General features: G+C 46.3%; 2 protein-coding genes across 2 annotated transcripts in view; both read left to right on the top strand.

Annotated features, from left to right (window-relative positions):
- The window catches only part of LOC144542300 (death-inducer obliterator 1), a 29,708-nt gene extending 28,662 nt beyond the window's left edge, over window positions 1-1,046 (top strand). Inside the window, exons 15-16 of the mRNA XM_078288097.1 lie at window positions 74-713; window positions 872-1,046. Of these exons, the coding sequence (XP_078144223.1) occupies window positions 74-713; window positions 872-1,046 (815 nt within the window). The remainder of the gene's footprint in view (window positions 1-73; window positions 714-871) is intronic.
- Window positions 1,047-1,758: 712 nt separating this feature from the next.
- LOC139908056 (transcription factor-like 5 protein) lies at window positions 1,759-14,064 on the top strand. The gene is made up of 7 exons (XM_071894635.2): window positions 1,759-1,769; window positions 11,089-11,679; window positions 11,782-11,938; window positions 12,034-12,193; window positions 12,311-12,500; window positions 12,938-13,079; window positions 13,939-14,064. The coding sequence occupies exons 2-7, from the start codon at window positions 11,090-11,092 to the stop codon at window positions 14,062-14,064; spliced, it is 1,365 nt and encodes a 454-aa protein (XP_071750736.1). The 5' UTR covers window positions 1,759-1,769; window position 11,089.
- Window positions 14,065-14,570: the final 506 nt, after the last annotated feature.

Below are 14,570 nucleotides of genomic sequence, written 5' to 3'. Positions count from 1 at the left end.
TAAAGCAAGCTGTTTTAGAACACAATAATGATTGTAATTGTAATGATTTATCTTACTTTTCTTTATTTCATAGGGCTTGAAAAGAACCGCCCCAATCTCCTTCTGGGACTGGCAATTATCCAGAAACCAAAACGTCCAGGAAGCTTGCAACAGGAAGTTGAAGAGAAGAGACCCAAAGTTCATATGTCCAAAGACCCCATGTGGATCCCAAAACCCCCAGTCCTCTATGGTTCCGACAAACTGGAGATATTCCAACCCTATGATCCAGAGACCCCTATCAGCACCACCCCTCCTGGTTCCCCTCCTTCTACTGGATCACCATCAGACTCGTCTTCCTCTGGCTCAATTACCATACCAACCCTGTTGACTTCCATCAAAGCAACCCCTCCTGTTTCTACCTCAGCCCCTGTTGCTGCCACTCAGTCCATCTCAAATACCCTCTCTGACAAGAATCCCACCACCACATCCAGTGATAACACTCCCCTTCAGACTATCTTGAAGACTTTGTTTGGGAATAAGCCATCTGACTCTATGATCCCAGCTGAGGGCAACCCTACAACAACCCCATTAAGTGCTATGAAGCTTCTAGTGCCCCCTCAAGTGCCTGGCCCAATGGTAGATCCAATAGTCCAACAGTATGGACAGAAATCCAAAGTCAAAGCAATAGAGGAGGAGGAAAATGAATTTGACCGACCATATGACCCAGAGGAGGAGTATGATCCAGCAATGGGATATGGAATGGTTGTTCCACATAGCATAGAAAAAATTAAGGCAGGTGTCCCTGCACCATCAACATTTGGGGAAGATGATGTGGCCTATGATCCTGAAGATGAGACTATCTTTGAGGATATGCAAAGTGATATTGGTGTAGCAAAGGCCCCTGCTCCAGCCCAAACTTCAGCGCCTACACCATGCCCTGTCCCAATTCCAACCCAGGTCCTAACACCAGTTTCCAATTCAACCCCAGCTCAAGCTTCCACCCCAGCCCCAGTCTTGCAGAACCTCCCTACAGGCACTGTGGTTATCTCAGCTGCAACATTGACTGAACAACAGCGGATGCTTGAGGAGCTTAATAAGCAGATTGAAGAGCAAAAACGTCAATTGAAGGAGCAGGAAGAAGCACTGCGTCAACAGAGAGAGGCTGTGGGCATGTTCATGGCTCACTTTTCTGTTTCTGATTCACTGATGTCTCCCCCAACAAAATCTCTGCCTCTCGGTCAGCCCTCTGCATCTCAGCAGAGTGACATAATTCAGTCAGAGTCAAAGCCTTCAGAATCAACAGACAAGACCAATGACCTTACAACGGCTTTGAACAATCAAAGTGTGGATTCACAAACTGTCAAGACAGAAGACACAACTACCAACCCTGATTTGAAAAACGACATGTCCATTGTTACTGAACAAGATGAAACACAGGAACATGTTAAGGAAAGTGACAAGTATTCCTCAGCTGGAGAGATTGAAGACTCTGATGTCGCTTATGATCCAGAGGATGAATCACTCTTTAATGAAATGCAAGATGATGTATTTCAAGGGGGCAGTGTGAGGACTCGGGACTCATCTTTGTCTAGAGCAGGGCATGGTGACTCCCATAAGATTACTCCTCCGAATTCATACCATGGCAGAAGGCGTAAGCAGTCACCAAAGAGGCGGAGTCGCAGAGAAAGGGACCGCCATGGAAGCCCCTCAAGAAGGTCCCAGCGACGCTCCCCTTCACATTCCCGAAGGAGGAAAGAAAGGGATAGACACAGAAGAAGTGAAAGGGACAGGTCAAGGCATAGAACTAGGGACCAGTCTGAACGCCAGGGGCGCCATCGCAGGGACCATGCCTCGCGCCGGCATTCTCATGGACATAACAGATCCCCATCATCCCCCAGAAGTAGAGATGCTCTCTCCTTTTCACCAAGACAGCAAAGGGAACCTTCTCCTCAAGCCCTTGAGGAATCAAAACATCCAAGTGTTCTGAGAAATACACCATTAGGCCCTGACCTTGGACCACTTGTAGAGAGCAACACCTCATCATACACCCCTGTTACTATTAAAAATGATCCTGATGGACCTCAGTTAAAATGTAATCATGTTGAGTTTGCAACTACACAGCAAAAGAGCCTTGACAAAGACTTGTCTCCAGTGATACATGAACTTCTCACCAATGAGAAGCTTGAATATAAAGAACTATCACAATCCCCGGAGCCTCATAAACTTTCATTCAGTGATCGTCACAACACAGGCAGTGGTCCTCCTCAGCAGGTGGATATAACCTCTCAACAGGAATTCATGCTTAAAAACAAAATTGAAAGTACAGTTCCTCTAAGAGAAATTGATCCACCTATTCGAGATTCTCCTCAGAGCCCTGATCCAGAGCCACAGTTTATGAAGCCCAACAGCATAGAAAAGAGTGACTCAGATAAGGTAGAGGAAGCCAAAGATCTTGGGCCAGTTATCAGTGGCTCAACACCATGTGTGAGTGGTGAAATTCATTGTCTGTCTATTGGAGGTCAAGAAACAATGGCCAGTTTGAAATGGCCTAGCATTGGAGGTCCAATTCCAAATATGACAAGTCCAGATATCAGAGCTCCAGATTTAAGAGGCCCAGGTTTCAGAGGCCGAGGTATGGGAGGGGCAGACAAACAGATGGAAAGGAGAGGTCCAGGCTTAAGACATCCAGAATTACTAGGCCAAGGTGCAAGACATTCAAGTCCAGGTACAGGCTCAGATAGTAATTGTTCAGGACCAGATCTAAGAGGCCAAGGTCCAGAGATGGGAATACCCAAAATGAGGAGTCCTGGACCAGAAGCCCCCGGGATGCAAAATCATATCCCAGATAGAAGAGGCTCAGAGCCAGAGATAAGTAACCAAGGTATTAGAGGCCCAGGGACAAATGTAAGTGGTCCTGGAATGAGGGGCCCAGGACCACATATGAGTGGTCCAGGGATAAGAAGTCCAGCACCTGACTTGACAGGCTCAGGAATTAGGGGTCCAGGACCATATATGAGATTGCCAGGAATTAGGGGTCCAGGACTAGATATGAGAGGGCCTGCAATTAGGGGCCCTGGACCAGATATGAAAGGACCAGGAAGTAGGGGTCCACATCTAGATATGAGAGAGCCAGGAATTAGATGTCCTGGACAAGATATGAGAGGCCCAGGCATAAGCCCAGACAGTTGGGGTCCTGGACCAGACATGAGAGACCTAGCAGTGAGGGGTCAAGGGCCAGAGATGAAGGGTCCAGAGCCTAATATGAGAGAACCAGGCATTAAAGATCAAAATCCAGATAGAATCGGTTCAGGACCAGCTGCGAGAGGCCCAGGGATGAGGCTTCCAGAGCCAGATATGCAAAGCGCAGGAATGCAAGGTATAAAGGGTCCAGGCCCTGCTATGAGACACCAAGAACCAGACATGAGAGGACAAAGGCTTGCACCAGCTATTACAAATTCACATATGAGTGGATCAGACCTACAGAATGAGAGGAGAGGTCTAGGCATAAATAACCTGGAGGTACAATGCCCAACTAACAGAGATTCCACTCTAGTTATGAAGGGCCCTTGGTCAGATAATATAGGGCCTGACATGAGAGGCCCAGACATGAGAGGCCCTGGACCAGATATGCATCATCCAAGTCCAGATATGAGAGGGCCGGTTGTGATGGGTGAGAGGAGAGGCCTAGATGTTAGTTGTCCACAGCCAGGTCTAATGGGCTTAAGGTCAGACATGTGGAGACCAGAGACAGAAATCCCACATCGTGGGCCAGGTATTATAGATGAAGGGAGAGGTCCATCTTTGAGGGGCCCACAGAGAGAAGGTAGGGCTCCAAATTCAGACCGGACAGATATGATGGATTGGAGGCCAGATGTGGTGGATCAAAGATGTTCTAGTGTGAGTGACGCAGGTCCAGAAATGAGAGATCGAGGATCAGATATGACAGGTCGAGGTAGAGGCCGAGGTAGAGGTAGAGGCAGAGGTTGGGCCATGAGAGATCACAGCCCGGAGAAAGGCCTAGGACAACATATGATATGTCCAGGACCAAGTGTTAGAGGTGAAAGTCCAGATATTGGGGGTCCAAGATCAGCTATGAGGGGTCAAGGTGCAGTTGGGAGAGGCCAAAGTCAGAATTTCAAATGTCCAAGTCCAGATAAGAGGGGACCAGGTATAAGCATTCCAGGCCCAGGTCTAACAGGTGAAAGCCCAGGTGGTCCAAGGCCAGATATGAGAGGTCCAGGGTCAGATTTGAGAGGTCAGAATCCAGATATGGGCGGAAGGCCAGACACAAGGGGTCCAAGGCCAGAGGTGAGAGGTCCAGAATCAAGTTTGATGGGGCTAAGGCCAGCCCTGAGGGGCCAAGTTTCAGATGTGAGAGGTCATAATCCAGATATAAGGAGTCCAGGGACAGATATGAGTAGTTCAGGGCAAGACTCAAGAGGTCGTGGTCAAGGTTTAAGGGATCCAAGTCCAGAAATAAGGGGTTTAGGTCCAGCTTTTCGAGGCCCAGGAACAGATTGGAAGGAACCCAAGCATGATAGTGGTCCAGGGTCAGAAGAAAGGGGCCCACGGCCTGGTATAGGGGGTTTGAGGTTGGGAACTGGTCAAGATAGGGCTCTAGATTTAGAGAAGAGAAGAGTTCTAAGAGCAGATAGAGTATCCCCCGGAGTGATAGAAGAAAGGCAGGGGCCACAGAGAGGGCAAGGTTTAGGTATGAGGGGACCAGGGCCAAACATAAGTGATGAAAGGGGTGGACCTAACATATTAGATGCAGGCCAAGATATGAGAGGGCCTGGAGAAGAGCTCAGGGAGCCACGATCAGATATCAGGGCTGAAAGGAGTGGGCATGGGCCAAACATGAGAGAATCAGAAATGATGCATGAATTAAGGGGAGCTGATATGAGAGGCGCAGGTTATAGGGTGCCTGATCAAGATATGGGTGATGCGAGTGGCCCAGATACAAGGTGTGAAAGGAGTGGGTTACATGCAAGGGGTCCAGGGCTAGACACTGGAAGAACAGGTCCAGATATGGGGAATGCAGACATGCAAGGGCCAAACATGCAGGGTCCATGGCTAGGCATGAGAAATGAACGAAGAGGTCAAGAAGACAGAGGTCCCATTCCAGACATGAGGAATCCAGATTGGAGAGGTCCAGGACCAGATATTGGTGGTCCTGATAGGGAGGGTGAATGGAGAGGGCCACACCAAATGGGTCCTGATATGAGGGGTCAGAGGAGTCAAAATAGAGGTCCGGGCCCACACATTAGGGATCCAGATTGGAGTGGTCCAGGATCAGACATGAGAGATGAATGGAGAGGGCCTGATAGAAGAGGATCAGATCCAGTCATAAGAGGGCCAGGTATACAAGATGAATGGAGAGGCTATGGACCTGATAGGAGAGGTCCAAACATGGAGGGCCCAGGGCCTGATAGAAGAGGACTTGGAGGCCTAGACTTAAGAGGATCGGGGCCTGAAATGAGAGGTCCAAGTATGGAGGGCCCAGGGCCTGAGAGGAGAGGACCGGGAGGTCCAGACTTCAGAGGACCAGGGCCTGAAAGGAGAGGTCCAGGTATCGAGGGCCCAGGGCCTGACAGGAGAGGACCAGGAGGTTCAAACATGAGGGGACCGGGGCCTGAAAGGACAGGTCCTGGGATGGAGGGTCCAGGACCTGACAGGAGAGGACTGGGAGGTCCTGACTTCAGGGGACCAGGACCTGAAAGGACAGGTCCAGGTATCGAGGGCCCAGGGCCTGACAGGAGAGAGCGGGGAGGTCCAGACTTCAGGGGACCAGGGCCTGAAAGTACAAATCCAGGTATGGAGGGTCCAGGGCCTGACAGGAGAGGACCAGGAGGTCCAAACATGAGGGGACCGGAGCCTGAAAGGACAGGGCCAGGTATGGAGGGTCTAGGGCCTGACAGAAGAGGACGGGGACATCCAGACATCAGGGGACCAGGGCCAGGGACTGAGAGGAGAGGTCCGAATATGGAGGGCCCAAGGCCTGACAGGATAGGACCAGGAGGTCCAGACATCAGGAGACCAGGGCCAAAACAGAGAGGTCCAGATATAGAGGGTCCAGGGCCCGACAGGAGAGGTCCACACTTAAGGGTATCTGGGAATGAAAGGAGAGGTCCAGATATGGAGGGTCCATGGCCTGATAGGAGAGGTCCAGATTTCAGGGGACCTGCACCTGAAAGAAGAGCCCCAGATATGGAGGGCTCAGGGCCTGATAAGAGAGGTCCAGGAGGTCCAGACTTCAGGGGACCAGGGCCTGAAAGTAGAGGCCCACATATAGAGGGCCCAGGACCTGATTGGAGAGGTCCAGAAGGACCAGACTTAAGAGGCCCAGGCATCAGGAAAGGTCTAAATGCAGAAGGCCCCAGACATGATAGAAGAGGCCCCAGAGATGAATGGGGAGGGGCAGAATTTGGAGGGCCAGGATCTATCCAAGAAGGCCCAGATATGGAGGGTTCAGGGCCTGACAGAAGAGGTCCAGATTTGAGGGGGCCAAGGCCTATAAGAGGACCAGGGTCCGATATGAGCAGTCTAAATAGGGTAGATGAATGGAGAGGGCCAGGCTTCAGGGGCTCAGGACCAGATAGGAGAGGTACAGACATGAAGGAACTGTGGCCTGATAGAAGGGGGCCAAATATGGAGGGTCTGGGGCCTGAAAGGAGGGCCCCAGGAGATGAATGGAGAGGGCCTGGATACGGGGACCCAGGGCCTGTCCAGGAAGGTCCAGATATGGAGTCCAGAGGGCCTGGTAGGAAAGGTCATGGAAATGAATGGAGAGGGCCTGGCTATGGGGGCCCAGGGCCCATCCAGGAAGGCCCAGATATGGCATTCCCAGGGCCTGGTAGGAGAGGTTCAGGAAATGAATGGAGAGGGCCTAATAGAGGGGGGCCTGAGCCAGATAGAAGGGGACCTGGACCAGATTTCAGAAGGGAAAGAGATCCAGACATGAGAGGACCAGGCCATGACAGGAGAGGGTCAGGCATGAGAGAACCAGGGCCTGATATGAGGGCAGGTCCAAATATGGGGGGTGATTGTAGGCAGCCAGACTTAAGGGGTTTAGGACCCAATAGGAGAGGTCCAAACATGGAAGAACCAGGATTGGATGACAGAGGTCCAGGCACGGTGGGTGATTGGAAGGGGCCTGACATGGATCGCCGAGGCCCAGATAGTAGAGGTTTTGGGCCAGACTTCAAGGGGGATATGAGAGGTCCAAACATGGATGGACCTGGGCCTGATTGGAGAGGTCCAGACTTCAGGAATCCATGGCCCAACAGAAGAGGCCAAGATATGGAAGTACAAGACCTTGATAGAAGAGGTCCAGACTTCAGGAGGCCAGGGCCTGAAAGCAGAAATCCAAACATTGAAGGCCCAGTGCCTGATAGGAGAGGTCCAGGTATAGGAGATGAATGGAGTGGGTCAGAAAGTAGAGGACCTGGGTCTGATAGGAGAGGGCCAGGATCCGAAAGACGAGGTCTAGACATGGAAAACTCAGGACCAGGTAGACGAGGACCTGAGCAAGATTTCAGGAGGGAAAGGAGAGGTCTGGACATGAGAGGGCCAGTGCCTGATGGAAAAGTTTCACAATTGCACGATGATTGGAGAGGACCAGATTTAAGGGGGTCAGCACCTGAAAGGCAAGGTTCACATAGTAGAGGACCTGGGCCTGAGAGGTGGGGTCCAAACATGGAGGACACTAGGTCTGATAGGAGAGGTCCAGATATGGTGGGCCCAGGGTTGGACACAAGGGGGCCTGAGCCAGACTTCAAGGAAGATATGCAAGGGTTAGATAAAAGGGGTCCTGGGTCTGACAGCAGAGGGCCAGACATGAGAGGTAGGGAACCAGGGCTGAGGGGTCAAACAGCATGTAATGAAAGGAGAGGCCCAGATTTGAGGCATTCAGATATATCAACATCACCTCATTTCAATAGTCCAAGGATGCTTTTGCACAATCAAGCCAATTCAGAGACCCAGATGGATCAACAGACTACCAGATTCCAAGGCCTTGGTGGCCCACATTCTGGTCCATTCAACAGGCCCACAGGTCCAGCTCCAGACAGTGGAGGGCAACCATGCCTCCGTTTTGACAGCTCACAAAATCAGCCAGCAGTAAGGCCACAGAGACACAGAGCTCCTTTACTTCCCACTCCCACGGAAGGTCTCATTCGCTTCCCAACTCGTATAATCAACAGCCCTGACACCTTCAGCAAAAAACAGCAAAACAGTAACACAACAGACAGTCATGGAAGGGAACGGAATAGAGGTAGACCAGTGAGTCGAGAAAGAGAGTTGGACAGAGAAGTGGGGAGACAGGAGCAGGGGCGAAGCAGTGTATTAAACATAAGCACACCTGTAGGTGTAAGCAAAGGAGGTGGAGAAGATAAGAGGCAAGAGGGCAATGAAATTGATAAAAACAGGGTCCATGGTGTGTGTGAACAAACTAAAACCAAACCAAGATGTGAGGAGCCAAGTGACAAACAGGCTAAAAATGACAACACAGACACCCCTCAGGACAGTAAGGTGTCTACTTGACTGAGAAACAAGTAGAAATGCTATGGCATTGTCATTTTTGAGACAAATGCCACAGTACTACACATATTGAATGTATTTTGCGTAAATATAGTGGTAGTCCAAGTCTGATTGAAATTTTATTATGATCTACAGGCAAAGCCATGCAAAAGATCAGACTTTCTACCTTAATAGGGAAATGCTCATGAAGGTATATCAGTTCATTATGTTCTGGCTGGTGTTGTTTCATACAAGATAGATGCGTTTATTTTCGTCATTTGATTATGACTGAATGCCTCCTCTTCAGCATTACTGTTCACAACTTGCTTGCTGTAAAGACAAATCAATATGTAATTCAAGTTAAAAATGTTTGTACAGTACAGTAAATAGATTTTTTTTAATTTCTAAACATAGCCATAGTGTTGTCAGTACAGTAGCCTTGATTTGGTTTATATGTTCAGTTGTCTGCTGATATAATAATGGCTTGTTCCAGTGTTCTTTTAAAATGCAAGAACTCAATAAAAAGAGAAAGAAACCTTTTAAAGTTGTGTTTAACCTCATTTTGTAATCAAGATGTTGTGATTGATTGATTGCCATGGTGAGAGAAGTACCCAAATCTGTTAGAAACGAGATCATTGTTCATTAATGATGTAATCAAGAGACAAATCCTGGAGCTGCTCCATTTATACTAAATGGAAGGTCAAGTTTGCAGATAACAGTACCGTGGTGATTTTATGGGATATGGGCATATATTCTGGTTCATACCAGTTATGTGGTGTTTGGTTTTCATTAACTTCTTCTTGTACTCCCTCTGATTACTTCTGTTAGAGTTAACATTTTAGGATGTTTTGAATGCATTTTTTCTTCTTCAAAGTAACTAGTATGCCTACCTGTATTTGCTTGTAATTAAATAAAAGGAAAAAGATAGCGAAATGGAAATACTCCTGAAAACTTTGAAAATATACCTCCTTCTAACCATGTCCTGTTGTCATTTAGGCCTAACAGATTTTGATATTTAGGCTACTTGACAGTGTATGCAGTAATTGTCCAAAAATCATTGAAAGGCTATTCAAAAGAGACTTTCTGATTACACATAAATGATTTCTTTAAAGTAGTCTGTTTTTTATTTAAACAGCACACAGATTGCTTAATGATCATTTATCATGGGTAACTGGTCAATATTCTAGTTTTACAATTTAACAATGCCTTTAACACAACATTTGTTATGTAGTTATGGGAATTTCAGACAAATTTTTGTTTTTTGTTTTTTTATTAATACTGTCTCTGTTAATTATGCAGTTCTTTGTAGCACAGCATTCTAAATACAGGTAGGCCTACCTGATGATGCTTCTGGGTTATGTTTTCTGCTTCCCTTTGGACATTTGCCTGTAAAACCCAGAGACACAAGTTGATACTCAGATTGAGCGGTCATTAAATATTGGATGTATCAAAACCTTTGTCACCTATAATAAATTTAAGGTTGCTGTATTTGGCCCACTATTTTGGCGTCTGGCCGACTGTTTTTCCAGGAATTTGAGGTTGTTGTTTTTTTTAACATCTGAATTGAGAAATATCTCTAAAATTGGTCTATACTTTTCTGACTTGTAGAATTAAATATGCCTTTAAATAATCATTATTATTATTACTATTGTTGTTGTTGTTGTTCTTATAGTACAGTGGATTGAACATGACAATATTCCATTTCTATATAAAATAAATTTCCAGAGTGTGAGGCCTGGTAAACGAAGATTTAATTGCTATGAACTTTATTGTAGATTTTTAGTTAAAAGTTCATGCAGTTAATTGCTTAGGAGAAACACTTTCATATTTGTCAGCTGGAAAAGCCTTGGTGATTTTGTCAGAAACGAACGGAACCAGCAGGGAGTAAATTGTCCTCGGTTTGTATTACTTGCAAATGAATAGCAGTAGTAAGGTTGATGTGAACGCTACGACGTCAGTTGCCACCCGCGACCACCGGGCTGGAGTTCACTTGAGGACAACAGTACACCGGTAGGAAGAAAGGTGAGTAACTTCAGTATACGGGCTTTTTCGTAAATTTGTCATCGGCCTGTTGACAGCCTATCTATCATCAATCGGACAAGTTAGTAATTCGCTCTGGAAAATGTGGTTTTACCACTTTTAAGATGTCGGAGTTCTGCATAGAAAATCAACGTCGGCCAACGTTAACCCGAATTTGCTAGCTTAACGAAACTTGTTTGCTAACTGACTAACGTTAGAGTTTGGTAGGCCGATTTCTTGCATCCCTGGATATAGCTTATTGTTGATTATTTGCACCTAATGTAATGTCACTGGCATAATAGTTTGTTCAAGCTAACTGCAACGCTAATTTATGCTAGGTTCGTAGCTGCCATTTTAGTGAATGAGGTAACGTTAATGTGTCAGAGCGGGAAAAAGTTAACCTAGTGCCTACAATGCACAATCTCTCTGGGTCAGTCAGGTAGCTAAGCTACGGTCATTTAGCAAAGCAGCGTTAGTTGAGGTCACTAGAACAAGTGCATGCTTGTAGCGTCATGGTGTTGATGTTTGCCACATAAAGTTTATCCTGATTTCTTTCCCATCTCTAGAGTCAAGGATGTCAACATTTTCGACAGCTTGTAAAACCGTCCATGTGTCACCGTCATCCAGAGAATATAGCTGTGACTCTGTTGGGATGATTGTGAGCCAAAGTGGATGTATGACACATGATCCGGGGCAGATTTTGGGCACTGAGCTCAATCTAATGGAGATGACAGAAGTTGAATACACACATCTTCAGCACATTATTCAGACACATATGGAGGCACAAGCTGCGGATCCTGATGGGTCAGATGTCAGATGTCACCCCACTACAGCGACAACTAAAGATGCTGCTGTATCCATAGTGATTTCCCCCTCCCCAACCACCCAAGCTATTGACCTGTCAACTTCAACTGAGGAGCAATCTCTGATGAGCAGTCTGCCAGGAGAAAAGACACCGACCACTTGTGGAGAGGTTCCAGTTTCTGTGCTGGCCAGAGTCAGACGTGAAGTCAATGTGACCCAGGCAGAACCACCTGCCAACAGCAGCACATCTTTGCTGACCCGACCCCACCCATCTGCTCGAGTTTGCTTGGAGAAAAGGTTTAACTGCGTGCCTGGTGACATCCCCAGACAGCAAGATGCTCAGTCAGCTGTTCTTAGCAAGTATGCTTCACCAATGTGGCGTTGTGCTATTTGTTAATAACTATGTAATGCTGGTATACTCATTGCTATGGAATGTACAAAATCTCCTCTGTTGTGTTTCAGTTTTTTGACAATATTTCAGCAGTCAGCGGAGGCTCAAGAGGCAGTCATACATCCACAAATGCAGAAGTGGATGAGATGCGATCGAGCTAATCCTATTGAGCTTTCAAACCCATACGGAGGGGGCGTGTTCAACCCAATCGCTGGGATGTGTGGACAAGTATGATGAAAAAAATGTACAACTGTTTTTTCTCACTGCTCCAAAGGCACTGGCTGAATGCACTGTTTAATCAATTTGTCTAATTTTAATCCCAGGTGTTTGGCCATATTCCTCACATGGTTGAATCCAACAAGCATCAGGGTTTGATCATCCCCAAGAATTTGTCTTTAACTTATCGCCCAGAGAGGGTTACAAAAACCGAGATTATCAGTCACACCAACCCAACAGAGGAGCAGCATTTGGTGAAAGTGGAAAGTAAAAATCAGTATTCTAATCCTTGTGTCTTATTTACAGTTTTACTTATTTGTATTACGCTGCAGATAGAAGTTTGTCTTCAACTTCTTCTCATACACACCCTCATGTTTTATGTAGCTAATGCTGTTGCCAAGCCTGCTGCCCCCAATAAGCATGTTAGGGCCCGTGGCCCTCGGCCCCTCAAGGCTGCTAAGGCTGCCCCAGACTCAGCTGGACAAGCAGGGAGCAGCACCAGGAAGAGAGCTCGATCTTGTGTGGAGAGTAGCCAGCGCAGAGAGAGACACAACAGCAAGGAGAGAGACCGCAGGTAAACAGTCATTAGAAAGAGCTGTACTTGTCTTTAATAATGGTGCACTCTTCCACATGTAATTTGTGTGACATGGATTGATCTAGGCTGTAACACTGATTATTCTGTTTGAATAGGCTACTCTTGCTCATCTTGAGACTTATGAACATTACAGAAGTAAATGCAGTCAGTTTACTAAATTATATTAGTAGCTCCTGGAGTAAAAATTGTCTCGAGCAGTTTAGAAGCAATTTTTCCCCTTTCATAGTGCTGAGTTTTGTGAGGAATTTGGCCAGAACGGCCCAGCCATCACTAGGGACATCTAGTCTTGTTTACATTGACCACTGAAGTTAGAAAATATCCACTTATAAAATATGATAAGGCCAATTTGATCCCACTTCATATTCATTCAGAATCAAAAAGCTCAAAACTTTTGCACTGCCTGTACCGCTATGCAGGAAGAGGATTCGTTTGTGCTGTGATGAGCTCAACATGCTGGTGCCATTCTGCCACCCAGAGACGGACAAAGCCACCACCCTGCAGTGGACCACTGCCTTCCTGAAGTACATCAAAGACGTGTATGGAGACACCTTCAAAGAGGTAAATATTTGTGTTGTTTCACCTTGCTGTAAAAGCTTCCCGGGACCTATGATCAGATTGATTTTGGCTTGATCATCCTGCAGCTTAATTATTTGAGACTAGAAACCTGGAGCTGGGAGGTAACAGCTCTTAATTACATCACCTTGTGCCGCTTGAGTAGTACATAATACAACTGACTTTATATGACTATTATTATCCAGAGTGTGAAGTTGAAAGTGTTTTGTTTTTTGCCATAGCAGCTCAGCTATGAAATTCCTGATTGATTCTGCTACTATGTGATGGTGATTCACTTCCCCCTTAAAGGAGAATATCAGTGTCATTTAGAGTTATAGCCCATTTTCTACCATCTACATCTAGTTTACATTTCCCCCAACCATTTTACAATGCATGCAGTATGCAATTAGATGTTTTAACACAGCAGAGACTTCCATTTCTTCCTTTGCATATCAGGAGATTGACAGTAAGAAGAGCGTAACATAATCACTAAGGATGTCAGCGTCAGTTTTGTCTCCATCCTATGTTCACATTGTGACGCATGCCTTGCTCATCCAAGCCTGAGCCTGAAATATTCTCTGGTCCAAAGAGAGGTCTCTGAAGGCATGTACTGATATGAAACACTCACCTTGAACACACTCAAGCACAATGAAATAACAATAGAATGGAGAAACCTTTGCAAAATCAAATGAATGCTTTATGTTTACTGTGATGTATTATCTAACGTGGGTAAACTCTGTAAATGTCTGTGGAAGATGTTTATCATACTGTACAAAAATGAATGGCAGCAAATGATTGTCTGCAGACACCACCAGCAGAGGGGCAACCCAAATGATAGGCACAAACCTATTCTCCCCCTTTACAGGAGTTTCAGAACACATTCTGTTTTGAGACAGGGGTCTGCCTTAAACCCAGCTGTACCTCCGGCCAGGTCCCAGCCCGCCAGGAGATGACCGAGACAACAAGTACTCCTCTGGCAGCAGAACAGTGACCCCCACACTATTTAACATATTTAATTGACCAAATATGTATTAGTACATTTGTTTTACCTTTCACTGGCTGGAGTTATCCCATCAGGTCTGGCTCTGGAATACTAGCTTTCTCACAAAAGCATCAGGTACTAACGCTTTTTTAGTCCTATTTTTGAAGGAAAAGCTACATAGATGTTACATTCTTGTAGTGACATTCAAGTGTCATTAACTTGTGAGGAGTTCCACTTCCAACTACATTCCAACGATTTAGAAAGTGGAAGGTTTTCACTCCCAGACCATGTATGTGATACCCCAACATGGTTGGCATCTCAGGACCACAGTAGATCAGGTTACTGTATTACTTGACAGGCCATTTTGTTATACAGCTGATATTTTCTTTTTAGAGCCAGTTTGTAGAAGAGTGCTTTGCACAGAGTCATACATGGGTGGCACTGTTGCTCTTTGAAAAACAGATTAGATGGTGCCCAATTCAGCTATTTTGAATCATATGTGCATCTTTGATATG

Source organism: Centroberyx gerrardi, chromosome 14 (genome assembly GCF_048128805.1).
Source record: "Centroberyx gerrardi isolate f3 chromosome 14, fCenGer3.hap1.cur.20231027, whole genome shotgun sequence".
NCBI classification, from domain to species: Eukaryota; Metazoa; Chordata; class Actinopteri; order Beryciformes; family Berycidae; genus Centroberyx; species Centroberyx gerrardi.
This window is presented reverse-complemented; position numbering and strand designations above follow the sequence as displayed.

Excerpts from the sequence above, each read along its gene's own strand:
- LOC139908056 (XM_071894635.2), top strand. The coding sequence starts at position 11,090 with ATGTCAACATTTTCGACAGCTTGTAAAACCGTCCATGTGTCACCGTCA. Across the intron at positions 11,939-12,033 it reads TCGCTGGGATGTGTGGACAA|GTGTTTGGCCATATTCCTCA; the intron begins GTATGATGAAAA and ends TTTTAATCCCAG. Across the intron at positions 12,501-12,937 it reads AGCAAGGAGAGAGACCGCAG|GAAGAGGATTCGTTTGTGCT; the intron begins GTAAACAGTCAT and ends ACCGCTATGCAG.